The sequence below is a fragment of the Rattus norvegicus genome, chromosome 18 (genome assembly GCF_021556685.1).
Source record: "Rattus norvegicus strain SHRSP/BbbUtx chromosome 18, alternate assembly SHRSP_T2T, whole genome shotgun sequence".
Taxonomy (NCBI): Eukaryota; Metazoa; Chordata; class Mammalia; order Rodentia; family Muridae; genus Rattus; species Rattus norvegicus.
Genome location: NC_141551.1, coordinates 69,824,085 through 69,850,496, shown reverse-complemented (window position 1 = coordinate 69,850,496; position 26,412 = coordinate 69,824,085). Strand labels below are relative to the sequence as shown.

The following is a 26,412-nucleotide window of genomic DNA, read 5'->3' as shown; positions in this document are numbered from 1 at the left end:
AGGCCTCACTAATCACAGCCTGCTTAGCAGGACTTTCACAGTGCTGACAGGATACCATTATACCAACACAGGGGCCTGATGATTGGACTTCCCTCAAACAGGTCATACTCTCATAGCCAAAGGGAGGACAGGATGAGTCAGCTCAGTACTCGCAGCCTGCACATTTCCCACAGCCTGTCTAAGTACAGCTACCTTGTCCTGGGTTTGGGACCACAACTGAAAGTGGAGACTATCCAAAGATATTCTTGTTCAAAATTTTATTAACAAAACCTGTTTATTTTGGGGGAGGGTATAGGCAAGGCTGAGTAAACTTGACTTTCACCCAGCACTGACTATGGAGAGGAGACAAAGGGAAAGCAGAGACCCTTCTGATAAGGGCAAACAGAAGCCAAAACATGGATGGTAAGAAGAAAACTAAGGGTGGTAGAATAAACAGATGAACGGAGGAAGAGCGAGCTGAAATGCAGAGCCCCTCCCTGACTGAATGCAGGGCTGAGAGGCTCTGGGCTGGTGACTTTCAGCGGTCAGCACTAGAGCGAAGGTCGGTAGTAAGTGGATCGTGTTGGATGGTTTGGTGCAGCATCAGGGCAAGCAATCCTGCTCTGTTGGTCATGGCTGTGCGAACATTACGTTCCTGCTCAAACAGCTCGTCCAGCTTGTACCACTGCCGAGGAAGTGGAGGGAAGCATGAGAAGCAGCTCCCGGAGCCCGGGACTCTGGTTACCCCAGTGTTAAACCTACCACCCGCACGCGCTCCAAGTCCACTTCTGCTCGCCGAAGCTTCTCCCAGCAGTAATGGCGATTACACTGGCGCTTGGGCAGGCGGCAGAAGTCACCTGTAAGCTCAAAGACATCGCGTACAAGTGGACACCCACAGACCTCATCAGCTGGCACCTGCAGAGACAGCAAGGCAGGTGTGAGCAGGTGAGGGGAGTCAAGAGGAGACAAAAGAGTAGGCGTGGGGGATGGTTAAACAGAAAGGGCGGGAACGGAAGCTGACAGGAAAAGAGAAGGAAGAAAGAAGGGAGGAAAAGAACGAATGGGTGTGAGACGTGAAGCAGGGTAGGACAGGACGCAGGGGGTTTGAGGAAAAACCTTACTTTGGGGTCCCGTGAGTGCTCAGGACATAGCACCTGGAGCCTCTTACAGTATGTTTTGCTCTGAGGATTGTAGACATCACAGAAGAGTCGGGTAGCCCTGTGGGATTAACACAGGATATGGCCTTGAGTAGCTCCAAGAACACGTCAAAGGCCCCAGTTCCACACATAATCCTATTTCCCACCCCACCCTCACCACCCTGCTCCTACTCCACACGGCTTACTCACCCCTCAATGCGTGTGGGGTACATGGACCCAAAGGATGTCTGGCTCTCATACTGGAAGGATGAACACAGATAAAAGGAAGTTGGGTGCCCTCTCATGACACTACCCAAGCAACCAATCTGTCCCTGTGGGCCCATAGATACCCCCGGCCATCCACTCCCTTAGCCTCCTGACCTTAGCATAGCAGCGCTCCATGTGACGCAAGGCAACTCGGGGGTTGATGGGATGCCCACAGGAGACACAGAAGATCTGCAGATCGGTGTCATCGCTGTCATTCTCATTGTTCTGCATAGGTTGAAAGGAAAGATGAGGCCAGGCAGGACGCCATACCGGGTCCTGCCCACTCTACCACGTCTTTACCTCCTCGTCCTCTCGCACAGCTTGCTGCTTAGCACGAAGGATGATGGCCTCAAGCTCGTGGAATCTGCGCTCCATTTCCTGAAGGCGGGTGCGGGCACTCTGCTGCTCACGGCGGATCCGTTCAAGGAGCTTCTTGCCGTGCTCTTCGGCGATGCAGGGGCTTTGCTGCCATTGCTGGATTCGCTGGGGGAGGATCTCATAGATTCGGCTGCAGGGAGACAGTGAGGTGCAGGCAGAGAGGCACCAGAAGCAGTGAGTGAGCTGACCAAGGGACAGTGAATGATGGGTCACTCAAACAGGTTCAAGGTTGAGTGACTGGGGGGTGGGAAGTGGGGTGGGGACTGCATAGTGGCTTCGTGTGCCCATGGGGTTTTGATTGAACAGTACCTAGACAACTAACTGTAGGTATACGGAGGGAAGTCTGGCCGTCCCCTACTCTGTACTTCCTGACCCCTCAGTGCCCCAGGGAAGACTCACTTGGCTGCCAGCTTCATGCCACAGTCATCTGAACAATACTTGGACCCAGGCTGGGCGGCGCGCACACAGCCAGGTCCCAGGCACTGCGGTAGAGATGCAGGGTCCTTGGCATCGGCCCTCTCTGGGTGTTTCCACTTGTCTTTATGTTTCTGCTTCTGTCGGTGCCGTTTGTATCTCTCCTCCTTCTAAAGGGCAAGCCACGTCATGTCAGGCTTCCACAGAGGTCAGCCTCAGACCTTGTCTGCCTCTCCAAGGCTCCAGATGTCTGGCTGTCTCCACCTCCCTCCCCGCGCCATCCTCTTCCTTTAATGCCCATTTTACCCTCTCCATCACCTTCTTCTCAGACTTCTTCTCTCGACGCTTCACATGCTTCACTTTTACTGCCCGCTTCCTCAGTGCAGGATCCAGGAACGGGGACTCTTCTGCGTCACTCATCCATGGCTGCAAGCAGGGCATGCGCTGACCCACCTGATGACTCGTTACCACACCTGCTGCTCATTTCCCAAGCAGCCTGTTCGCCCTCTGGCCCCCTCCCCATTCTACCACTTCACCTTTTCCCCTTCCTCCCCACCACAGGATGACCATGTTACTCACTACGTGATCATCAAAGGCCCCAGCACAGAAATCCTGGTACAGATCAGGGTCCAGTGCTAGGTCCTCATCTGAGAGTGGCTCAGGTGTTGCTGTAGCCTCTGGTGGCTCCTTAACCACTGATGACAACACTGTCCCCTCATCTTCACGGATACGCCCCAGCTTCTGGGATTGCTGTGGCTGCTGTTGAGTGGGTGGTGGCCGGCGGGGCCTTGGCAGGGCCTCTGAGGGTGTCACCGGCGAGAGCTGCGGGGCAGAATCTCAGGACTGGCCCTGACCGCCCTGCCCGCAGCCCTGCCCCGCCCTGGGGGGCTGGACTCACCGAGGAAGGGAAGTACTTGTACGATTCCTGTGCGCAGGAGGAAGGCCTAGGTCAGCCCCAGGAAAATAAAGGTCTTCCTTGTCCTAACCCCATTTACTTACCCTGGCCTTGCCTGGTCTAACAAATGCAGTTTTCCCCTCCCCTCACCACAGATATACTCCATCCTACCCCATGTGTCCTGGCATGCTTGACAACCTAAAGCTATCATCCCCCCCACCCTACCCCCAGCTTTCCCCTGAACTTGCTAGGCCCCTCCCACATGTCTGAACATAACCAAGCTCCACCCCACCTGTACTTTCTTATTTGTAGCTCAAGCAGCCCTACTTGAGCCTCCCAGCCATGCTCTCCTATCTGATCTTGCCCAGCTCTGCCCATGCTCACCCGTGCCCGCAGCTGACACTGGCGAAGCCGGCACTTCTGCCGGATCTTGTTGGGGCCCCCAAACTTCTTCATGTCACGACAGAAGTCACAGTGGCCACAGTCCTCAGTGCGTCGGCATGCCTCACACTCACCACACATCCGAGCTGACCGTTTGATTTGCTGCTGCTGCTGCTGCTGCTGCTGTTGCTGGTGATGCTAGGAGACAGTATCCAGGGTAGAGATGAGGATATAGATGAGGCCCAAAGCAGAACTTTCACCCACCCCGAGCACTGTGGCTACTCACCTGGCTAGGTGTGGCCACCAAGGGCTGTGGAGAAGATTTGTGGGGCGAAGCAGAGCCCCGAGCAAGCATGGCCCCAACCCCTGTCCCTGACCCTGCCCGGCGCTGCAGTTCTGGATCTGAAGCAGGCCTCTTGCGCCCTCCTCCCTCATCCCGGGGCTCACTGCCGTCCCGCTCACTGCCATCCCTCTCCCGGCACTTTTTGTGGCGGTAACGAATCTCCAGCTTCGGGTCCTTCTCTGTGAGGCAAAGAGTGGAGCCAAGGTGGGTTTGGAGGAGAGGTTTGAATGGTCCCAGAACCTCTTTCTCTTTTCCTGCCCCACCTACTTGTCCAGCTCATGCTATGGGAGAGCTGCCCCTTCCTTTGGGTTCTTCCACAATTGCTCACATTGGAGCTGGCCTTCCAATTCACCACAGACCAACGATCACTCTGGCCACACAGGACACCATTATCACCCAGGATCCCTCCCATTACAGCTCCTTCATCTCTTGGAGTCCACCTCCTTCACTGCCCATGCACAAGCCTCACCTCGGCACTCGCGACAGTACCATTCCCGGATGGCCTTGGCCATCTTCTCGGTGATGCGGATGCAGTCCCCATGAAACCACTCGTTGCAGTTGTCACATCCACTGCATAGAATAGAGCAAGTGGTGGAGATGTGAGGGGTGGGTCCGCTTCACCGGGTTCCCGCCCCTGCCAGGCATCAGCCCACCTGCTTCTCCCAAACTCACATCATGAAGCAATTGATGTCCGGTTTGCGACAGATGCAGTAGATGGGGGCGTTCTCCCCATTCTCAGACTTGCTGTCCTCCCCAGCATCTGGAGGTTCCAGGTCTGAGCCATCTCCTTCCTGTGAGACCCACCCCCATGATGGCTCCTTAATTCCCTCTTCACAGCTCCACCGTGGATAGCCACAAATTCCAACTGTGTCTTCGGACTTCCCGTTAGCCTTTCCGTTATAGTTCACCCAGACCCTCCTCACCTAGTCCTGGGCCTCATTACTTTGTGTTCTACTTCCCCATCACTCAGACCTCCCATCACACTGTCAAGCATCCTGTCACTCTGACTGCTCATCGCATACACTCAACCAAACTGTCCCATTCAAGAGTTCTACACGGAGAGCACTTAAATTTATTCTGCTGTCGTCCCATCCCGACTTCCCACAAGTGTCTATAACTTAGCTCGTGGACCCCACCCCCAATGACGGTTCTCCAGAGCCTGTGCAAATACATTCATGGCCAAGTCCTTATCTCTCTGACGAAGGTACTTCGCGTGAAGGTTTCCCACAAAACTGCCATCTGGAGTCCCCACTGAACTTCCACTACGGACCCCCTACAACGGTTCATCAAAGAACTCACAGATGGTTCACCTCAAACCTCATCACACCCCTTCACTCACCGGCCCAGAGACTGGGCACACAGCTCGCCAGGAACCCCGTGCGCCTGCCAATAGGCAGCGGTTGCCAACCCCTCCGACCTCTGCCTCTGAACCCCGATCCGACCAGGTACTCACCATATCTCCGCTCACAGAGCACCCTCTCTGGACCCCGCGCAGCAACCCGCGAAGCTGAACAAGCCCCTCGGCCGCGGTAGCAAAGGCACCCGCAACTACTTCCGCCACTGGTCCCGCCTCCGCGGTCCCGCACTCTCACTCCCCACGCCTGGCGCGACCGCTTAGCGGCAAACAAATAGGTCGCCCATCTAGAGCCTCGAATGTCTCCTTGTCGCCGCCATCTTGACCATCCAGTCCGTAAGACAGCGGAGACCATACGTTCCGGGAAGTATGGCTGCGCCTACAGTTCGGGTCGTCCGAGCGCGCCGCCACCTTGTCAGTCAAGTCCGTACGGTGGCCGCCAGAGGGCAATATGGCCGCATTTGCTTCGACGTTGGGACGCAGATGTCGTCAGCTGATTAGCGTCATCAGGCGGGCTCCGTGCGTTCCTAGGCAACAAACAGTAGCTTCCGGATCACGGCTTCCGAAGGGCGTGGCCAACTTGATATTTGACTCCGTACAGTGTCTGCTGCTGCCACAGACTGGTTAATCCTGTTACTGCCTACATGTGTCTCATTCATTCCTGCATCCAATCATTTACCCTTCGATGCTTATCAATGGGAATGCCAGGCCTCCGGAGAGGGAAATAAATGTCGTGCCAGTACCTGGCCCAGTTCTTGCTCCACTTTTATCTGCCTCCCAAATCATGTTTTTTAGCTAGGCCTAGTTTTTTGTTTTGCTTTGTTTTTTTGTTTTGTTTTGGTTTTTGTTTGTTTTTGTTTTTTTGGGACAGAGTCTCTCTAGTCCTAGCTGTGCTTCAACTCACTGTGTACATCAGGCCGTCCTCAAACTCACAGAAATCCACCTGCCTCTCCCTCTCAGGTAGTGGGATTAAAGTCATGAGTGATCACTTCTGACTGAAAAAAAAGTCTTAACTTCTTGAGCATGGTGGCATATGCTGGTAATACCAGCACTAATGGGGCTGGGGTTAAAGGATGCAAATTAACAAGGCTTGCCTAGAGTTGAAGTCCAGCTTGCACAATTTTGAAACCCTATTGGGAGTTTAGGGGCATAGAGAAGGAGACCAATAAATAAATAAATAAATAAATAAATAAATAAATAAAATGAAATGAAATGAGTGTTAGAAAAGACATTCAGAGCCAGTATTATCACGATATTAATTACATAGCCCTGAAGTGAAAACAGTGCCAAGTACAGTAATTCCCAAGTAAAAGTACGCAGGGCCTTAGTTCGACTCCTAGTATTACAAAAACAAATAATGAAAAGAGTTCTTAGGGCCAGTGAAACAGCTTAGCCAGGAAAGACCCTTGTAGCCCAGCCTGGCAACCTGAGTTCTATTCCCAGAACTTAGACAGGAGGACGGGAGGTGAGGACTGACAACCACAAATGGTTTTTGACTTCCACACTTAAATCAACTGACACCGAAAATAAAAAACATTATTCAGGCCTCGGAACCAACAGGAACAAAGACCTAGTCTGCGTGACAAAACGGAATCAAAGACTAAGTCACTGGTTCCAGGATGGGTCTGGGAAAGTCCCTAAACATACTAACCTTGCTTTTGGCCTCTGTCCTTCTCCTTCTTGCTAACTAGTCTTGTTAACTAACGTGTGTCAACCTGGAATGCGGTTTTTGTGCTTAAAAGACCAACAGTGGTAAGGCCTGGGGCTACATGATTTGGGAAAACCTCTTGCGTCACCACAGTAAACAAAGACTTTCTAGTCAACTTTAAGGTCTATGTATGCTCTCCTGTGAACTTACCATGTGACAGAGGTGGAGGTTTAAAATCATCCTGGGCTAAAGACTCTATCTCAAAAAAGCCTAACAAAACAGACAAAGAAATGGATAAAGTGTGTGTGCTTTGGCATTATTCTGCAGCTTATATAGAAGTAAAGTTGTAGTACATGCCTAATCCCAGAACTCAGGAGGCAGAGGCAGAGGCAGGCAGACACATGTAGAATGAATTCCAGCATAGCTAAGGCTGTACCAAAACCCTGTCTTGAAAGAGAAACTGTCTCAAAAGAGAAACCCTGACTTGAAAGAGTGACCCTGTCCTGGGGGAGAAAAAAGAGAATTATTTGTTTGTAATTTTTTTTAAAAGTCTGTGTGTCTAGTCATTCCTGTCATATGCACGCAGTGCCCTTGGAGGCCAGAAGAGGGAGTAGGAGTCCCCTGAAGCTGGATTTACAGTGTTGTGAGCTGCTCGATGTGGGTTCTGGGAACTGAACTTAATCCTTCACGGCATGGCCACATCTCAGTACCTAATCTGGACAACTAAAATTGGTATCTCCTGGCAACTCTTCTCAGCCCTTCTTACTATGGGCTTGGATGAGCTCTTTTCTGTGTACCATTGTGTGAGACACTGACTTTTACACTGACAGAACATTTTCAAATGACATTCTAAATAAAACTGCAGCAAATGTTAACATAGCTTCGTACTTATCCCTGACTTGACAATCCCCTTAAAGGTTGTGAAGTTAAAAGGAAAAAATGATAAAAAGGAAAACTTGGAGAAACTTTGTAGATGAACTCGCTTTCAGTTGTTTGCTCTTGAAAGGGTCCAGGATTCACTGAAGAGTAGTGATACCCTACACTCAATTAGGATGCAAGCAAAGAGCACTTATTCTGCAGAAATCCAGCCTGCAGGGGTCCACCAAACATCAGAACTGAAGACCAGGGTGAGCTTTCACAGGAATAATTTAAAGCAGATTGGAGGAACTCCAGGGTGGGGGTAAATGGATCTTTAACTTGATTAGTTGGCCGTCTCTAGGGTCGTCTCTGGGATTGGCTAGGGTTTTGGAAACTTTGCAGAATCTTTACTGGGGGGCCTGGAAACTGTTGCTGACTGACTGTTCTTGCCTTGGCCGGGTGTGGTTTTTTCCAGCAGTTTGTTTTGCTTCCTTTGAGGTTCTATTTTACAAGTTTACCTGTGAGGATGGAGAAGTGGCTCGGCAGCTATGACTGCTTCTTAGTCTTACACAGGACTCCAGTTGGGTTCCCGGCACCGGCTACGTCACAAGCCGGGTTCTAAGATGGCTTACCCTTGAATGGCTATCAGACCTAGGGCTGATGGCCATGAAAGTTAACACACAGCCTTTCTCAGAAACCTGTGTCTTAGGATTTCTATCATTGCAATGAAATACCATGACCAAAAAGCAAGTTGGTGAAGAAACAGTCTATTCAACTTATGCGCTGTAGTCCACTGTAATTTTAATTGTTTAAAACCTATTTTTAATGATGGTTCTTAGATGCTTTAACCTCCCTTGTAGTCAACCACCCACCAGAGGTAGTGAAAAAGAAAGGATGGGGAGGGGGGTGTGTGGACCTGTTTAGAAAGGTTCTTTAGAACAACTCCTGTCTGTATTGTTTGGAAATTAGCAGTTCAGTTCACAGGTTAGCGGATAGCAGCAGCAGCTCAATCCACTCACAAACACCTCACCAATATACCAACAGTGCAGTTCCGTTAGAGTTGGGCTAGCAACAGCTGTGACATGACTGTAATATTTGTATATACTCGGCCCAAGGAGTGGCACTATTAGGAGGTGTGGCCTTGTTGGAGCAGATGTGTCACTGTGGCTTTAAGACCCTTATCCTAGCTGCCTGGAAGTCGGTCTTCCATCAGCAGCCTTCAGATGAAGATGTAGAACTCTCAGCTCCTCCTGCACCATGCCTGCCTGGATGCCGCCATGTTCCTACCTTGAATGGACTGAGTCTCTGAACCTGTAAGGTAGCCCCAATTAAATGTTGTCCTTATCAGAGTTGCCTTGGTCATGGTGTCTGTTCACAGCAGTAAAACCCTAATTAAGACAACATAGCAGAGTCAGCCAGGCATTAGCTTAGGCTTGAGTCAGCAGAAGGGACCAGCAAGAACACCGTAAGTTCTTGGCTGTGCCTCTCTAAGGGAACAAAGATCAGCGAAGATGTGAGACCCATAAGTGTTGCACACCTAGCTGTACTAGCAAGCCAAGCTCTCTCTCTCCATCGCTCTGTGGAGTCCTATTTATACCCTCCAAACATCACGTGTCCTCCACGTGCCTTGCTTCAGCACTGGTCTTGCCTCAGCACGTGCATCCAATCAGCCTGAGTCCTTGGAAGCTGCAGCAAACTGCAGCACACCTCCAGAAGTTTTTTTGGTGCATTTCTCTCTGTGGAGTCCCAACAAATGAAGCTCAACTATGCAATGAAAGGCGGACCAATACACGTGTGTTGTTAACAAAGAATCCTTCATCATGTCCTTTCATGTGCTTGCCTTACTCTCCTGTGTCTGCTTCAGGGAAACGTTCCTTCATGCATCTGCCTGAACCTTTCACACCTGTGTCCACTTTCACACTTTGCCCCAGCAAAACACCATCCGACCGACTTTCCACAGAATTGTTACGTTCCCACTTCAGTCCGCCGCTGAAGGAAGACAGGGCAGGCACCTGGAGGCAGGAGCTGATGCAGAAGCCATAAAGGAATGCTGCTTGCTGGCTTGTTCCTCATGGCTTTGCTCACCCTGTTCGCTTATAGAATCAGGTTCATCGCCCACCACAGCCTGGGCCCTTCTTCATCAGTCACTACTTAAGAAAATGCCTTACAGGTGGATTAAAAAGAATTTTTTATTGATTCTTCGTGAATTCCACATCATGCACCCCAATCCCATTCATCTTCCCCTCCCTCTATATCTGCACTCCACCCCCTGCAAACTCCCACCCAAAAGAAAACAAAATAAAATTTAGAAGAATGAAAATAAAATGAAAATAAGAAATAACATCTCACTGCTGAAGCTGTGTTCTCACTGTGGAAGCTGTGGTCTGTCGCCATGTGTCACACGGTACAGCCTTGCCCGAACAGCTTTACCTGCAAACGTTCACTGCAGTGAGTCGTTGGTCTGGTTCAAAGCCTCTGGCTTCTGCTACACTATCGGCACTGGATCCTCACTGGGACTTCTCTGGGCATCCTGTTGTTTCCATGTCATGAAGATCCTCCAGCTTTGGTTCTGTAGGACTGGCCCCTTCATGCAATCCAGCAGTTCATAGCTAGGGTAGATGATGACATGAACCAGCTCGAAGTCCTGGATCTGGGCCTGGGTGGTAGCTAAGTGAGTCTGCCTACCAGCTCTCCTGTATCTGTGCCACTGGAGGCCATCTCTTCTGATTTGCCCAGGGAGGGGCAGGGCCAGCTCTCCTGCCTGCAGCAGCTGGTAAAAAAAGAAACTGACTCTCCTGCACCCACACCACCAGAGCCAGCTCTCCTGTTACACCCCAGGACCAGTTCTACCACACTGCCAAGGTAAAGAGGTGTTTGGTTGTTCTTCTGAATGCTACAGCCAGTCAGGAGTGAGGCCAGTTCTCCTGTGCCCATGCCACCAGAGCCAGCTGTCTGGTGCTGCCCAGGCAGGGGTGGGGGTGGGGATAGGGATAGGGGCAGAGTCCGTGTCTCTAGCACCAGCTTTGTGAGGGGTAGGGCAAGCCCTCCAAAGCTCACCCTCTGCGGCGTGCTCCCTTAACTCTTAAAGACAGATCTTACGGAGGCATTTTGTCAAATGAGGTTCCCTCCTTTCAGGAACTTGACTCTAGCTTGTGTCAAGCTGACACAAAACTATCCAGCATAGCCCCTGTGTCTCGGGGACCTTGTTTATCAGAAAACTAAAGTTTTTTCATTCCTCCCTAAGGGGTCATCTGCCACAGGTAAACGGATATCTACTTCCCATAACCTGGCCAGACTGGGTCAAGGTTCACTCCCAGCAGGCCCTGCTCAGGGACCTTATTCTACCCAAGAAAGGAAAGATTTTCTGGGAGGAGGTATCTACACTTAAGCATTTAGAAACCCTATAAAACCTACTTGATACAGATAACTTGGTCCATAAGGTTTTGTGATGGCTATTCTTGGTTGTCCTCTGCTAGGCTGCAATTCTCCACCCTCATGAGAGGTCCTGTCAGTTCATTCCCCAATAAACTTTTTCCTACCCACAGAGTAGTCTTTTTATTTTGAATTGAATTCCTTGCACTCCCTTACAGCACTTATGTTAGGCAACTCCATGGGATCTGTGGTAGTTTGAATGTAAATGGCTCCTAGAGGCTCCTGTTTTTGAATGTTTGGTCACCAAGAAGTGCCCCTATTAGGAAGGATTAGGTGATGTGGCCTTGTTAGAGGAAGTGTGTCACTGGGGTGGGCTTTGAGGTTTCAAACAGCCCATTCTAAGCCCAGTCTGTCTCTTCCTGTCACCTAAAGATCCAGATGTAGAACTCTCGGCTGCCGTGTCTACCTGTGTGCCATGCTCCCAGGTAGGGGGATAATGGACTAAACCTCTGAAACGGTAAGCAATCCCCAATTAAATGTCTTTAATAAGAGTTGCCACAGTCATGGTGTCTTTTGACAGCAATAGAACACTGACTAAGACAGTGTATGACACTCTCTTTGGACTTTTTGGGTGCCTGGAGTCACACGCACACACCCTACACAGATACACGCACATACCCAGAACATACTTTAAAAATAAAAACAGTAAAAAAACTTAAACTGAGGTTTCGTGTAGATCTCTTTGACTTAGGATAACTTAGCCCATTCGGTTTTGCCATGGCTATTCTTGGTTGTCAACGTGTGTTACTTCTGGGCTTTTCCTTCTAGGCTTCTTTGTTCCCTGAAATAATGACTCTTTAACTATTTGATATTTAACTACTAAATGCTTAAGTCGTGGGCTTCAGCTTGTTCTCGGACGAGCTTGTAACTATGTTATCCCTTTTATTCTAAGCTGAGTTCAGCCATGTGTCTGGTTTCCTCTCCTCATCTTGTGTCCCTCTCCTTAGTGTTCCCAAGGTGACTCGCTCGCACCTCTGACTGTTTCCCAGAATTCTCTCTATCCAAGCCAGATGTCCCACTTCCTATTTCCTGCTGGTTTTACTTCCCAGCTGGTTCTAGGTACTCCTTTGATCTAGTATTTCTTCACTATGCTTTCATTTAGAATGGTAACGTATATTTTATGCCATTATAGGTGAGTTGTATGTGATCTGTTCTTTTTTTTTATTTTTATTTTACAGGGGGTTACAGTTAAGTGATTGCTATTCATCTCAGATACTTTTGAACTTTGGACTGTGTTGAGGCTGTGAAAGATTATGGGGACTTTTGAAGTTGGAGTGAATGCATTTCATTTTGATATCACAAACCTACTGGGGCCAGTGATTGGAATGTGGTGGTTTGAATAAAAATGCACCCCAACCAAGCTTAGTCATAAGAGGTGGTACTATTTGGGAAGGATTAGGTAATGTGGCCTTGTTGGAAGAAGGCCCTCTCCCTCTCCCCATCCCCACTTAATCCTTCCCTCCTCAGTATTCCCTCTTCTCTTTCATTTCATAAACATTTGCAGTTTTCAATTTGGTGTTTGTATTGCCCTTTATAGAGTATTGTTGGGAACAAGCAAAAGAAATATATTGTAAGTACTACCATTTCATTTTCAGACTCTGTTTAATCATAGGGAGAAACTAAATTCAAGGTCCCAGGGCCCAGAGGAGCTGGGGGCTTCCCTAAGCAGAACAGCTTCTGTTGTAAATAGTTTTCCGAGGCCAGACATCTCAAGGACAATTTCTTCATCTGCTGGCAGGGTCAAACAAGTTCCCAGGCCTAAGTATGAATACCTACTCCACTTCTTAAAACTTTTTTCCTTGTCTGTTAACTGGTAAAAATATAGAAATTTCTGTTATCTAAACCAAGGTGCATTAGTTGTAAAAATATATAGTCTGTTATGCCTTAATTAACTTTATGCAGCTGAGTCACTCCTTTTTCCCTTTATCATTCTGAGAGCCAGATCTAATGTCTAGGAGAATGAAATAAAGACCCCAAGCCGGTCCCCTGGATATAGCCCAGTCTCCCTTGCTTAATCCACAATGTCAAAAATACGATTGGATCACACTACAGCTCCTCCTAGCTCCCCTCTCGTTTTGTGTTCCCATCCTTTAAAAATGTTGTACAACTTTCCCTCGGACCATTTAGATCCCGAACTGGCTTCCTCCCTAAGAACCCAGAAAATAACGCTTTCATTTTAAGCTCCTTTATCTGGAGTGAGTTTCCTTGGCTTCCACCCTGAAGCATCTAATCCCCATAAAGGCAGAATCTTTTAAGCTCACCAACCTGGCAGCTTTCTGGAATCATTTGGGAGTATTTTAAAAAACGTGCTCTGAGTGTCTGAGCACATAATTTCCTCCCAGTCCCTGGCGTTTGTAAAAGCTGCTCCTGATGACTCTGTAGCAAGTTCGAGAACCACAATTTGAGCTGCTCCTGTTATCTCGGAACTCTGGGCCTCCAGCTGTGTTGTGGTCACAGAGGGATAAGCAAGTGAATTCACCCGTGGGCGCCAGGGCTCAAAAAGCCAGCTTTCAATGTCAGAAGCGATCCAATCCTGCTCTAGCTCCGCCCAAGGCCCCGCCCACTCCCGCCACTCCAGGCCCGCCCACGGCCCCGCCCAGACTTTGACTTGCGCTAGCGGAGTCTGCGCCGTTGGGCGGACGCTTCTGCGCCTGCGTGGCGGCAGGTCCCGCGGACAGTTTGAATTTTGGCTCTGGGAGCTGGTGTCACGGTATAACGTTTCGGTCGTAGTCTGGTGCACTCAGTCCCCAGCCGCAGTGCAGGCTCTTCGCTCCAGACTCCGCGAGGTCGCTGGCTCGGAAGCCGCCCGAGGAGGCATCGCTCAGTAGGTGCGGGGAACGGGCGGCGCGGAGGATCGGTCCCGGCCTTCCCCGTCTGCGGGTTCCATCCAGGCTTGACCAACCTGGGCCAGCGCAAAATCGTTAATTGTTCTGAGGGGTTATTTTTGCCATTATTGTTCTTGGTAGCTGCATGGCGCGTGGTGATGCCCAAAGATTGGACACGCTTGCTCAGATCGGTGCCTTTCCACACACCCTTGCAAGGACCACGCGCTGTGGACCTTTCACTCCACTTAAACCAGCCTAGAGGAAGATGGTAGCTCTGGTTTAAGGTGTCAGGACTGCCGGAGCCTCCAAGACACGTTACCATTGTGTGTTTGTTGGACACTGAGTTTTTGTAGAATTGGCAAAGAAAAAGAAAAGCCCACGATTGTGTTCTTTCATTTTGGAGATGTTTACTTGTTAATATTTTTAGATATTGAAAGTGAACAGAAATTTGGCTTTACTTTCTCTTTAAAAGCATTTCTTCTGTGTTTTTTTTTTTTTTCCTTTTTCTTTTTTTCGGAGCTAGGGACCGAACCCAGGGCCTTGCGCTTCCTAGGCAAGCGCTCTACCACTGAGCTAAATCCCCAACCCCTCTTCTGTGTTTTATTTAGATGCTTAAAGGATGGCCTCAGATCTAGAACAGCTATGCTCTTATGTTAATGAGAAGATTGAGAATATTAAGAAAATTCTGTCGTTAAGAAAACTTGGTAAGCAGAACAGACTCAGATTTGGGGTACACACAAGGTGTCTTGATTATTGTTCTGCTGTGATTGTCTCTTAATAAGGTAATTTTAGAGTAACAATAGTGATTTTTTTTTTCAAACACTCCAGTGCCACTGTCTTGAATAATGCAGAGGGGATGTTAAGTGGTGAATATTTCATTCTACTTACATTCTTCTGGGACATAAGGACCAATACTCCGGGTCCTCAGGAGGCTGAGGCAGACAGATCTCAGTGTTTAAGGCCAGCCTGGTTGTCATGCTGAATTCCAGGACATACAGAGCTATGTAGTGAGACCCTGGGTCCCCCCATCCCCCACCCCCATCCAAAACAAAACAAAACAAACAAAAAAGTAAAAAACTCTGAAATTAACTTACCAATTCATTTCGGTTGTTAGGAATTTAGTGTCAGATAGAATTAGCAAAATAAGAGCCATGTAGGAACTGGCATTTAATAAGTGTCGTTAAGTCGTCCGTGTCCTTTCACGTAGTAAACTTTCCAGCCACCTCCTGTACCAGATCCTGCTACGTCAGACTTGAGTCTGGCTAGACCCTTCTGCTTCCACACAGCAAACACCATCAAATTGCAAACGGTCTCCACTTACTTGTATTTCATCCTTTGAACATGTGCTTTGTTTGAAGCACACGTACAATTTCTTTTTTTGAGACAGGTTGTCTCTATGTAGTCCTTGCTGCCCTGGAACTTTGTAGGCCTTCAACTCACAAAGATTCTCCTGCCTCGGCCTCCTGGGTGCTGGGGTTATAGGTAGGCCCAGTCACACTGACTGGTCTTAAAACTCTGACAGTTGTGCCTTCTGCTGAGCTATCTTGCTTGTTCTAAGTCTCTTGTATTTGTAGGGAGGAAGGAATGATAGGCTTTCTAATCCCTCATAAATCTGTGTATCAAGGGAGGTGCTGCTGGGTGATACGAGAAGTGTAGACATGTAAACACGCTGTCTATGCGTGTACACATCTTGTCCTTGCTTCTTTTTTTCGGAGCTGGGGACCGAACCCAGGGCCTTGCGCTTCCTAGGCAAGCGCTCTACCACTGAGCTAAATCCCCAACTCCTTGTCCTTGCTTCTTCCAGGTTTTTCTCCAGTCTGCATTCCGTTGTCGTTTCTACCTCTGGTTAAGGGTTTGGACTAGTGAGGATGAATTGCAAACTTAGATTCCAAATTCCCAAAGTGAGCTGCTGCTATTTTCAGTCCCACCTCCTCTATACAAACACACTTGGAGGGCAATCTAAACATAAGCTTACCTCCCTGGCAATTGACGCTGTTCAGATTTTCCTGAAGATTACATCCTCTGGCCAGGTGTTGGTGGCACATGCCTTTGTGCCTTTAGGCCCAGCACTAAGGAGGCAGAGGCAGGGGGTGGATCTCTGTGAATTTGAGGCTAGCCTTGTCTACAGAGTGAGTTCCGGGACAACCAGGGCTACCCGGAGAAACCTTGTCTCAGCCCCAACCCTCCAAAAAAAGAACATGTCCCCTGAAGTAGGTAACAGCCTCACTTGAGATTTTCACTTCTAACACCCTGTGGTTTGAGTACTCAGAAGCCATTGGATCTTAGCCATAGTAAAGTCAGTTCCTTACTGTGGGTATGCAGTCACTTTGACTGGAAGTCTCCTCTCTGGGATCCCTCCACATGTACTGACTGGGCTTGTTATAGCCTCTGCTCATACGCTCTGCCTGGTGTCTCTGAGTCCCAGCTCATGTCGGTGCCTGGGAAGAATGCTCAACTAGGCCTACATACAGGTGTTTATTATTTCTAAAGGTTTTATTGTAGGAATTTGCTAGAATTAAAAGCTGCAGGAAACACTTTGGACTTTCCTCTCTTTTCCTTCTTTTCCATACTACTTAGAAATGAAAGAAGTCTGAAGAAGCTGAGGCAGGGGGATTTAAGTTCCAGGTCATTCTGGGCTACTGCATAGCAAGAACTTGTCATACACTAACCACAAAACAAGACAGACAGTTTAAGATTACCTATGGGGTCAGGTCTTAAGAAGAATTTGTCCCTTTTCCACTCAAATGTTTTTCTGAGTTGTAGGTGTCTGTTCCAAGAGTTCACGTGGGACTTGTACGTCTGGGTTTTATATATCTTTGTTATCCATTTTTTCCTTGTAATAGGCCAAGACCCTACCTTGAAGACCACCTTGAGTAAAATAGGAGATGAGATCATTACGGTCAATGAGCTTCTAAATCAATTTGAATTGGAAATTCAGTATCAAGAACAAACTAACAGTTCACTCAAGGTAACGCTTTCCTAACTTGAAAGAAGAAGGTGATGAACCCAGAAACCCTCATCACCAAGTCATGCGTAAGGATTCGTTATGCTTGTAGTGTTGGTGGCTTTGTAAACTATCAGTCCGTAAAGTAACATTATGTTCTCAACATAAGCTAAGAATGACAGCCATTTCTTTCTTCTCGCTAATGACCAACAGCGTAGAACTTTACTAAAAAGTAAATGTCCTAAAGAAGTCTTCGTAGATTTAATATAAGCAAGGGGTGCCTTGGGGAAGGCTGAGTGAGAACTACTGCCTTGCAGGAGACATGGGTCCTCACCTTGGTCTTCTCTGCCACCTTGAGAAAGCCATGTCACCTCTTAAGGTCTAAGGGTTCTCATTTAAAGAATAATAGCTGTTTCTTAGGGGTTGGGGGTTTAGCTCAGTGGTAGAGCGCTTGCCTAGGAAGCGCAAGGCCCTGGGTTCGGTCCCTAGCTCCAAAAAAAAGAACCAAAAAAAAAAAAAAAAGAAAAGAAAAGAGAAGAATAATAGCTGTTTCTTAGCTACCTCCCATTTCCTCATTTTTATAAAATATAGGGCTCCTCGTTAAAGAAGAGCTTGAATTTCACTCACATGCTCGTTTTGTTCTAAATAAGTCTTCTAAATAACTTCGGCTAATAAGCGCAGTTGGGTGCTTTCCCAGTGCGGAAAACAACCTGCACCATGATCATCTCATGCGGCTGTTGGCACCGTGGTAGTGCTCAGTGAGCTTGAACGGGTAGCCTCCCAGGTCCCTCCAAGCCTGCAGTCCTTGTCTGAGAAGACGTCAGCACCAGGGATGGGCATAATTCATTGTAATGTGATCCCCAGTTGAAAATAGTGACCATGAACATAATTAGTTCCTGAAAAGAAAACTGTCAGAGGTTCAGAATGGAGAACAGTATTGGCTTGTCAGTTTTCATCTTCCCTGGAACTCAAGATGTAGATGGGAGCCCAGAGTGTGTCATCTGGGTCCATGAGTGAGAGCCAGGGGGCATGAGTTCCTTGTCCCAGGTTCTAGTGGAAATTAAATAAATTAAATAAAAAACACACTGTATACACACACACTAGACACATCCACCTCCATATGCTGTATACAACCCCACACACATACATTGTGCACAGATACATATTATGTACACACTGTATGTACTCTCACACACTGTACACAGACACCCACACACAGACACTGAGACACACCAAACAGAAAAGCTAAACGTAAAACTCAGAAGTCACAAATGGAAAACGCTGCTCACCTGGGTGACCTCGCTCTGGCCCTGCTGCAACACTGGGGAGTACGCACCAGCTCAGGAAGAGCATTTTCCTGAGTTGAAAGTCATCGGGGTTCATGTGTGCGTTTCTTAGTTGCTTCCCAAGGTTAACATGTTTGGGAAAGACATGAACTTCATCTCCACCTCACAGTTATAGTGTGGTTGGTTATGATGTTGTTCTCTAAGGAAAACCAGGAGGGATCCCATCCTCCAGGGACAGCCACATGCTGCTGCATTGGCGCTCCTGGGGACTGAGCATCACCGTCTTTCCCGAGCTTGTGTCTGACGTCACAGGCAGAAGAAGCAGCCTTGCTCACAGCACTTTTAACATTTAGGAGCTCTGCAAATCTCTTGAAGAAGAGTTTAAAGATGTGGAACATCTCAAAGAACACATTCCTTCCCATTTGCCTCAAGTGACAGTGACCCAGAGCTCGTAAGTATACCTCTGACTCTTGCTGTCTGGAGTGTTTGGGCAAACAAATACCTCAGCCATTTTCTGTCACGTACTTGATTGTCTTTAAGTGCCATACTTCCCTGTCTTCCCCAGTTTCCTCACTCCTCCAGTTTTTGGCCAGGCTATTCGTTGCTGTGAGAGTAGAATAGGGTGCTCAGGGCATCACTGGTCTCCTCCACTAGATACCAGTCTCCTGCCTCCTGCCAGATCGACAGTGAAGGTCTCTGTCATCACCAAGAATTTGACTCTGCGTAGTATCTCCCTTGACCCTTGAGAACCAGGGTAACCACTGCCTTTAGGGTAAGGTAGGCTCTGTGAGCCCCGAGAAACAACTGGAGTCTCCCAGAAGCCCTCATGCCTGGCATTCAGCTACCACTGCCACCCCCATTGTGAGAATGGTGGCTGGAGGGTGGCAGGGAGCTAAGCGCTTCCTCGGCTCCCACTTTGTTCCTCGATGCTGTTTCCAGCTGCCCTGTTTCCTTGCTGTCATCCTGCATCTCTCAGATGTGCTTGTGTCTGCTCCCTCTGCCCCTCCTGTGCTCTGTGTCCCTGACCCCAGTTGTCAGTGCTCCGAAGTGTCCAGTTCCAGTCTTGATAGATCTAGTTCTGGTGTTCTTGTGGCCTGCTGGGAATCATCTGGAGGAGCTCTTTTCTCTCAAAGTTGGCAGGCCCAAGGCTGAGCTCAGTGGCTCTTTCATTACCAACCTACGGGGTTTTTGTGTTGCCTAGGTAGGGCCTCTGTCTTTGCTACATTGTCTGAGCTCCCAGCTATCCAATATGCCTCTCGGGTTTTGTGTCTTTTCCTCTGCCTTGTTCACAGTGCCTGTCTCTGAATTAGATCTTCTATCCCTTTTTGTCTATAGGAGTTTCTCTTTTGTGTCCCCGCCTTTCCTGGACTCTCATCTCTACTCCCACTCCTCTAGTCCTGACACTAAAATTGTTTCTAACAGGTGCTTTCAGCAGGTACAAACATTCCATAGCTAACGTAAGTTTTAAAGTGTAGCATGTATAGAAAAGTGGTTATAGTAATATATGCAAAAATTGAAGAATAGTAAATCAATATCTATATACGTATGAGCTAAATTTAGCACAGGATATAACCGGTACCTTAAAATCCTTCCGGTGCAGCCCCTCCCTCTGCAGTAGAGGTAATCGCATTCTGGCCTTAATAATGGGTAGACTTTCCCTACAAGGAGGAGAGAGCAGTGCTGCAGAAAGTCAGGACTGAGGAGTAGAGGAAGGAGGCCTCAGTCATCAGTCAGACCACAGAGTGAGTGGATAGTGGTAGCCAGCAGGATGTGGCTAGCATAGCGGAGCTTCTGTAGCCCAGCTTCAGGTACCCAGCCAGGTCAAAGCTGAAGTTTTGACTAGGTTGAAATGGATGCAGTTGGCCGGGCATGTGGGGGTTAGCAGGCGTGTCCTTAGTTCATGGTCAAGAAGAGAGAGCTCAGGGAAGAGGCAGCCAGTTTAACGATGGGGACCCTGTTGACATTCACCAAAGTGTGGCATCATCACTTTGTCTCGTGATTCCTGCTATATATAATTCTACACAGCTAAGGCAGAGTAACCCAGATTTAATTGACGCCCACAATAACTTGTTGTTTGTTGCGCTCTGGGTCTGATCCCCAGCTGTTATCTTTCCAGGGAATGTCTCTGCTGCTCTCTGTGCGGGGTCTATATTTTCCTGATCTGAGTCTTCTTTCTTGGAATAGTTCAAGCCTTCTGGCAGCAGATGTCTCTTCTGTCTGGGCAGTTAAACAACCTAAAAGCTACAGCCCATTGTTTCTGGACTTGATTTGCTAGACTCCATTTGCTGGAGGACAAGTGGAGGGGTGACCCGTGTGTGGCTCCTGCTGAGCCTGCAGGAGGGAGTGACCTGCATAGTAGAAGCGACTAGCAGAACGCACCAGGGTTCACGGAGAAGGATGACTGGCCTTTCTGGTTCAGAGCCAGGGAAACGAAAAAGAAAGCTGTTTGGAGTTGAGCTCAGCCTTGCACATGTTGGCTTTGAGAAGCAAATGGGATACTGCTGAGGGGTGTGATGCACACTCTGTGTATGACGTGGTTGGTTACATACGTGAAAACAGCCATACTATGAAGATTTACCAACTGAATTTTCAAAATTCCTCTTACAGTTGAGATCTTCATAACCAAGGGATAGGGATACAAAGAAAAGTTGGCTACAAAGTATTAAACAAGGATATGCCACACACTTACAGATTTTTTTTTCCTCCCAGTTTAAAAAGCATGTTCAGTCTGCTGCTTAATTCTGACACTTGGCTGTCTGCACGTCCATCTCTGTTCTTTAGGACTCATAAGCCAGATCTGGATCCTAAAGAGTCAGTTAAAGCTGAGGAGCCTGTACTGCCAAAGAAGCCTCCCAAAGAGCAGAGAGTTATTAAGGAAATGCACTTTATAACCACGGATGAGTTCAGTGGCGTACCTGCGTAAGTACTGAGTGTAAATTCTAATACTCTGTTGTAGTGTGATTTATCCTGTGTGCCTGGCCCTTTAAAGGCTCTCCAGGTGCTAGTCAGCTGGCCCTTTAAGCGCTCTTAGCTGTTAGAACGACTTGTCCCTATGACCTCAGTGTTGGTTGCCCCTTGGTTTGCTGGGAACAGATCAGATACTAAAAACCACCTAAAGCTGGGAAGATTAGGCTGGTAGAGCGAGAGGAGAAGGCAGTTGGTGCAGAAGTCATTGTTAGGACACAGTTGAGCTGGGAGAAGCCGAGCTGAGCAGATAGAACAGTTGGAGCTGCTGATGCTGGGAAACTGGGAGGAGGGCCTGATTGAGCGGACTGTTGGGGAACTGAGGAGGAATGGCTGGAGAAACAGTTGAAGGGGCTGGGCTGGAAACTGGGGAGGAGTGGTTAGGAAAAAAATTCAGTGATCTCTTTCTCCCTCTATCCTTCTTTCTCTGTCTAGTGTTAGGGGGTGAAATGGGTGCAGGGGAGTAAAGGGTGGGAAGAAGAACAACCCAGGACATAGCCAAGACCAGCTACATTCAAGCAAGCTTTAAGACTTAGCAGTCATGTATGTTGGTTAGTAGGGTGTTGAAGTAAAAAGACTGGGAAGTGTTTGTGTCCGGGTCTCACTGTGTACTTATTATGTAGACCAGGCTGGCCTTGAACTCACAGAGATCTACCTGTCTCTTCTCCTAAGCCCTGGGATTAAAGGTGTGTGCTACCACGACCAGCTTGTACTGTCACTTTGTGGTTTGGTGCTTGCCTCGTTCGTTCCTTGTAGAGACTTCTACATTTTAGTTATGTTCACAGTTTGCAGGGAATAGTGTCATCAAGGAAGAAATAGATTTCTCAGAGGAAAAGTTCATGTGCTTATTTTGAAAGAATAACTACACATATTAGAACACTCAGCCCTAAATGTCATGTCTCAGTCAAGCCCCTCTCCTCGGGGCTCAGGGGACCCTGCAGAAGAGGAGGTGGAAGTGTAGAGCCAGAGGGGATGGAGGACACCCAGAAAACAAAGCTCTGTGAGTTCACATGACCAGAGCACATTTGATCTCACAGACAAGTGAGCACATGCAGGCCTTCACCAGCCCCTCTGCATATATAGTGTCTTGTTAGGGTTTTACTGCTGTGAAGAGACACCATAACCAAGGCAGCTCTTATAAAGCAGACATTTAATTGGAGCTGGCTCACAGGCTCAGAGGTTCAGTCCTTTGTTATGGCAGGAATGGGCAGCGAGCAGGCAGGCTTGGTGCTGGCGCGGCCGAGAGTTGTTCTGGAGGCAGCCGTAGGGAGGCTTTTCTCTGCAGCGGGCAGAGCCTGAGCACTAGTAGTCCTCAAAGCCCACCAGTTCAGTGACACACTTCCTCCAGTAAGGCCACACCTGACAGTGCCATTCAAGCCACCGCATATGTCATATGGATTTTATGGTCCTCCTGAGTGTGCGAACAAGTGAGTCGTTGGTTCTTATGCCTATTCTTGGACTCTTTTCCTTCTGTTTGTTCAACTCCAAAATGTTCTTGTTTTATGTTACATTTCATCTTATTTTAAAAAGTAGCAGAAGTAAAACTATTCATCTATCTATCATCTATCTATCTATCCATCCGTATATATGTATATATATATATATATATAAAGTAAACTCAAAAAAATAACTACATACTTTTTTTAAAAACAGGTACATGAAATCCCGTTTAACTTATTGTCAAATTAATGATGTTATCAAGGAAATTAACAAGGCAGTAGTTAGTAAATATAAGATTATACATCAACCAAAAGCATCTATGAGCTCTGTGAAGAGAAATCTCTACCAAAGATTCATTAATGAAGAAACGAAGGACACGAAAGGTAAAGCGATGGCCTCTGAGGGCGTCAGCTGTTGGGGAATAGCAGAGAAATGCAGCTGTTCTAGAGACCGCTGCCCCAGCAGTTACAACTGTGCCACACATCACCACGCTCCCGGTAGCGTGCCAGGCTTTAGTCCTCGCCACACCCCTGTCCCATGATGCAGCTGGACCGAGTTCTTGGCTCGGCCAAGGTCTTTAGTTAGCTGATAGAGTTGGGTTTGGTTCCCTTTGCTAACTGTTTTCACAGAATGTCTGGGGCGGGGTGTGTGTTAGGGCGTGCCAACGTCAGCAGGGATGTCCTGTGGCCTTAGGGGATGCAGCATACTTTTAGCAGGGATGCCATTGCTCTCCATGTTTTGTAGTTGGAGGGTGACAGGAAGAGGGACTGAGCCATTCACAAGGGGACACCATAAAGTCTACAGGAGAGTTGGCCGCATGACAATTAGAGGCTGGTGGTTCTCTTTCCAGGTCGTCATTTCATCGTGGAAGCTGACATAAAGGAGTTCACGACTTTGAAAGTTGACAAGAAGTTTCATGTGATCATGAACATACTGCGCCATTGCCAGAGACTGTCGGAGGTCCGAGGCGGAGGACTTACCCGATATGTCATAACCTGAGGCTCTTGAAGACTTGGGACCGATTGGCAGTAGGCTATAGAAATTTCATATGTTTTACCTTCCCCATTTCCTAGCCCTGGTTGTTACAGAAGGAAACTTTGGATAAAGCACATATGTTGTCTAAATGCGCTGCTGTCAGGAACGTGGATGGAGCTGGAACTCACGCACAATAAGCCAAAGTCAGAAAGACAAATTCTGTCTCATGTAGAACCTATATGTGCATAAGAACATGGGGCTCTCATGAGGCCAGAGGAGGATCTTGAGAAGTACGGAGAAGAGGGGAGCAGAGGTGTGGGCCTCTGGGAACCAGGGGAGCAGAGAAAGGATTATCTGGGAACCAGGGGAGCGGTAGCAAGCACAAGGTCAGGAGATGGATTAGAATAAAGTAGGATACCACAAGATACATACACATGTAGTAGCGGGACTCATTTCTTTGTGTGCTAAGTTAAAAATTAATTAAAAAAATCACTGTCTTCCAGTAAATATTCAAGTGCTGCCCCGTCAAGCCTCTGCACCATGTACAATGGAAACATGTCTAGTTCTCTAAAGTGCAGATACCATGGGCGTAAAAGTATGATGTCGGGAAAGATGGAGGATACCCTGGTCCTCTGGTGTGAAGTCTGATTGCTGTTCCCCATGTGCCTGAAGTGTGTTCAGTGTCAGCCTGGGGACTTCAGTGTGTACGGAAGTACATTGAGATGCCATCATATCACGGTATACTATGTATTACAACCTCACTTCCGGTTCCTTGTTCAGAGTCTGTAAAATCCTTGGAGCATCCCAAGTGATAGGGTGCATCTTGTATTGAACCCAGTTCTCCATTGTAGCTCTCAAACACCTTTGAAAATGTTCTCTGATCAGAACATTTTTTGCTCTGATTCCAGTGAGGTGATTCTTGGGTGGCTTCGAGGTGGGTACTGGTTACCAGCAAGACTAAACCATGACTAGAAAGTTGCAGTTTGGAGCCATTCTTCTGCTCCCAGCAAGAGAGACATCCCTATTGCACATCTGGCCTCAGCAACTTAGTTTTAGAGGGAGATTTCTTGACTCTTAAAGCCAAAATCACTTGGCCAAAGCTGCCAAGTTTTGCTGCTTGCTGGGGCTGGAGGTGGTTGATCATGTGGACAGGCTTCGTCTTTATCTGTGAGAACTTTACCTGGTCGGAAAATACATTGATGTGCCAGGAAAGGGGTGCATCTCATTTCTGCATGGACAGACGTTCCTGTGCTAGAGAACTTAAAGGCAGCCTATCCATCCAGGTACTGGTTGGTGTGCTTTATATACACTTGGTATGTACTTGTCTTAGGGATTTACTGCTGTGAACAGATACAGTGACCAAAGCAAGTCTTGTAAGGACAACATTTAATTGCAGCTGGCTTAAAGGTTCAGAGGTTCAATCCATTATCATCAAGGTGGGAACATGGCAGCACTCAGGCAGGCATGGTATAGCTGGAGCTGAGAGTTCTATACCTTTGTGTGTGTGTGTGTGTGTGTACACAACTAACTTTGTTTATGGTATTCAAGAAGGTAGGGAGGGCTCCCTAGGCCCTTCCTGTTAATATGGGGTCTGGGATGGAATCGTGAGGGAGATGCTCAGTGTTGGGGGCTGAGTTGGGATGGGGACTCCTTAGCAACTGAGGGCCTCGCTCTTGCTCTCAGTGTCCTTGCTTGGGTGGTTGGTCCAGGGTTTCTTACTCGTTGGAGGCCGTGTAAGCCATGAGGTCCACCACTCTTGCTGTAGCTGTATTCATTGTCATACCAGGAAATGAGCTTTACAAAGTTGTCATTGAGAGCAATGCCAGCCCCAGCATCAAAGGTGGAAGAATGGGAGTTGCTGTTGAAGTCGCAGGAAACAACCTGGTCCTCAGTGTAGCCCAGGATGCCCTTTAGTGGGCCCTCGGACGCCTGCTTCACCACCTTCTTGATGTCATCATACTTGGCAGGTTTCTGCAGGCCGCATGTCAAATCCACAATGGATACATTGGGGCCAGAAATATAGAAGGCCATGCCTTCCCGTTCAGCTCTGGGATGAATTTGCCCACAGCCTTGGCAGCACCAGTGGATGCAGGGATGATGTTCTGGGCTGCCCCACGGCCATCATGCCACAGCTTGCCAGAGGGGCCATCCACAGTCTTCTGAGTGGCAGTGATGGTATGGACTGTGGTCATGAGCCCTTCCACGATGCCAAAGTTGTCATGGATGACCTTGGACAGGGGGGCTAAGCAGTTGGTGGTGCAGGATGCATTGCTGACAGTCTTGAGTGAGTTGTCATATTTCTCATGGTTCACACCCATCACAAACATGGGGGCATCGGCTGAAGGGGCAGAGATGATGACCCTTTTGGCCCCACCCTTCAAATGAGCCCCAGCCTTCTCCATGGTGGTGAAGACGCCAGTAGACTCCGAGACATACTCAGCACCAGCGTCACCCCATTTGATGTTAGCGGGATCTCGCTCTGGAAGATGGTGATGGGCTGCCCGTTGATGACGAACTTCCCATTCTCAGCCTTGACTGTGCTTTTGAACTTGTCATGGGTAGAGTCATATTGGAACATGTAGACCATATAATTGAGTCAATAAAAGGGTTGTCGATGGCAACAGTCTCTACTTTGCCAAGTGCAGAGTAGAAGGCAGCCCTGGTAGCCCGGCACCCGATATGGCCAAATCTGTTCATACCAACCTTCACCATCTTGGCTATGGGATGAGTCTGGCACTGCGTTAGAAGATGTGGCTGTCTCTGGAACAGGGAGGAACAGAGAGCCAAGTCCTACATCTTCATCTGAGGGCTGCTAGCAGAGTTACTGACTTCCGGGCAGCTAGGCTGAGGGTCTTAAAGCCCACGCCCATGGTGACACACCTACTCCAACAAG

At 48.3% G+C, this 26,412-nt stretch overlaps 2 protein-coding genes and 1 pseudogene across 8 annotated transcripts; 1 reads left to right on the top strand and 2 right to left on the bottom strand.

Annotated features, from left to right (window-relative positions):
• Positions 1 to 242: 242 nt before the first annotated feature.
• Positions 243 to 5,574, bottom strand: Cxxc1 (CXXC finger protein 1). 2 transcript variants are annotated; one of them, XM_087592311.1, is made up of 15 exons: positions 5,247 to 5,574; positions 4,466 to 4,584; positions 4,263 to 4,363; positions 3,737 to 3,972; positions 3,454 to 3,648; positions 3,073 to 3,099; positions 2,754 to 2,996; positions 2,481 to 2,600; positions 2,160 to 2,344; positions 1,683 to 1,890; positions 1,497 to 1,607; positions 1,326 to 1,375; positions 1,101 to 1,197; positions 742 to 894; positions 243 to 664 (listed from the first exon to the last, which is right to left on the bottom strand). In XM_087592311.1, the coding sequence occupies exons 1-15, from the start codon at positions 5,247 to 5,249 to the stop codon at positions 518 to 520; spliced, it is 1,995 nt and encodes a 664-aa protein (XP_087448437.1). In that variant the 5' UTR covers positions 5,250 to 5,574; the 3' UTR covers positions 243 to 517. The 2 variants fall into 2 exon arrangements, with proteins under 2 accessions (XP_087448437.1, NP_001073166.1); NM_001079698.1 differs by having other exon boundaries at positions 2,493 to 2,600; positions 5,247 to 5,302.
• An 8,155-nt stretch (positions 5,575 to 13,729) lies between these two features.
• Positions 13,730 to 24,026, top strand: Ska1 (spindle and kinetochore associated complex subunit 1). Of its 6 annotated transcripts, none has more exons than NM_001106134.1 (7): positions 13,730 to 13,913; positions 14,519 to 14,614; positions 16,754 to 16,878; positions 18,494 to 18,591; positions 20,922 to 21,059; positions 22,758 to 22,927; positions 23,395 to 24,023. In NM_001106134.1, exons 2-7 carry the CDS (start codon positions 14,530 to 14,532, stop codon positions 23,541 to 23,543), a joined length of 765 nt encoding a protein of 254 aa, NP_001099604.1. In that variant the 5' UTR covers positions 13,730 to 13,913; positions 14,519 to 14,529; the 3' UTR covers positions 23,544 to 24,023. The 6 variants fall into 6 exon arrangements, with proteins under 6 accessions (NP_001099604.1, XP_087448440.1, XP_087448439.1 ...); XM_087592314.1 differs by having other exon boundaries at positions 13,762 to 13,909; positions 23,395 to 24,026; XM_087592313.1 differs by having other exon boundaries at positions 13,762 to 13,909; positions 20,850 to 21,059; positions 23,395 to 24,026.
• Positions 24,027 to 25,234: 1,208 nt separating this feature from the next.
• Positions 25,235 to 26,121, bottom strand: LOC147999870 (glyceraldehyde-3-phosphate dehydrogenase pseudogene; annotated as a pseudogene).
• Positions 26,122 to 26,412: the final 291 nt, after the last annotated feature.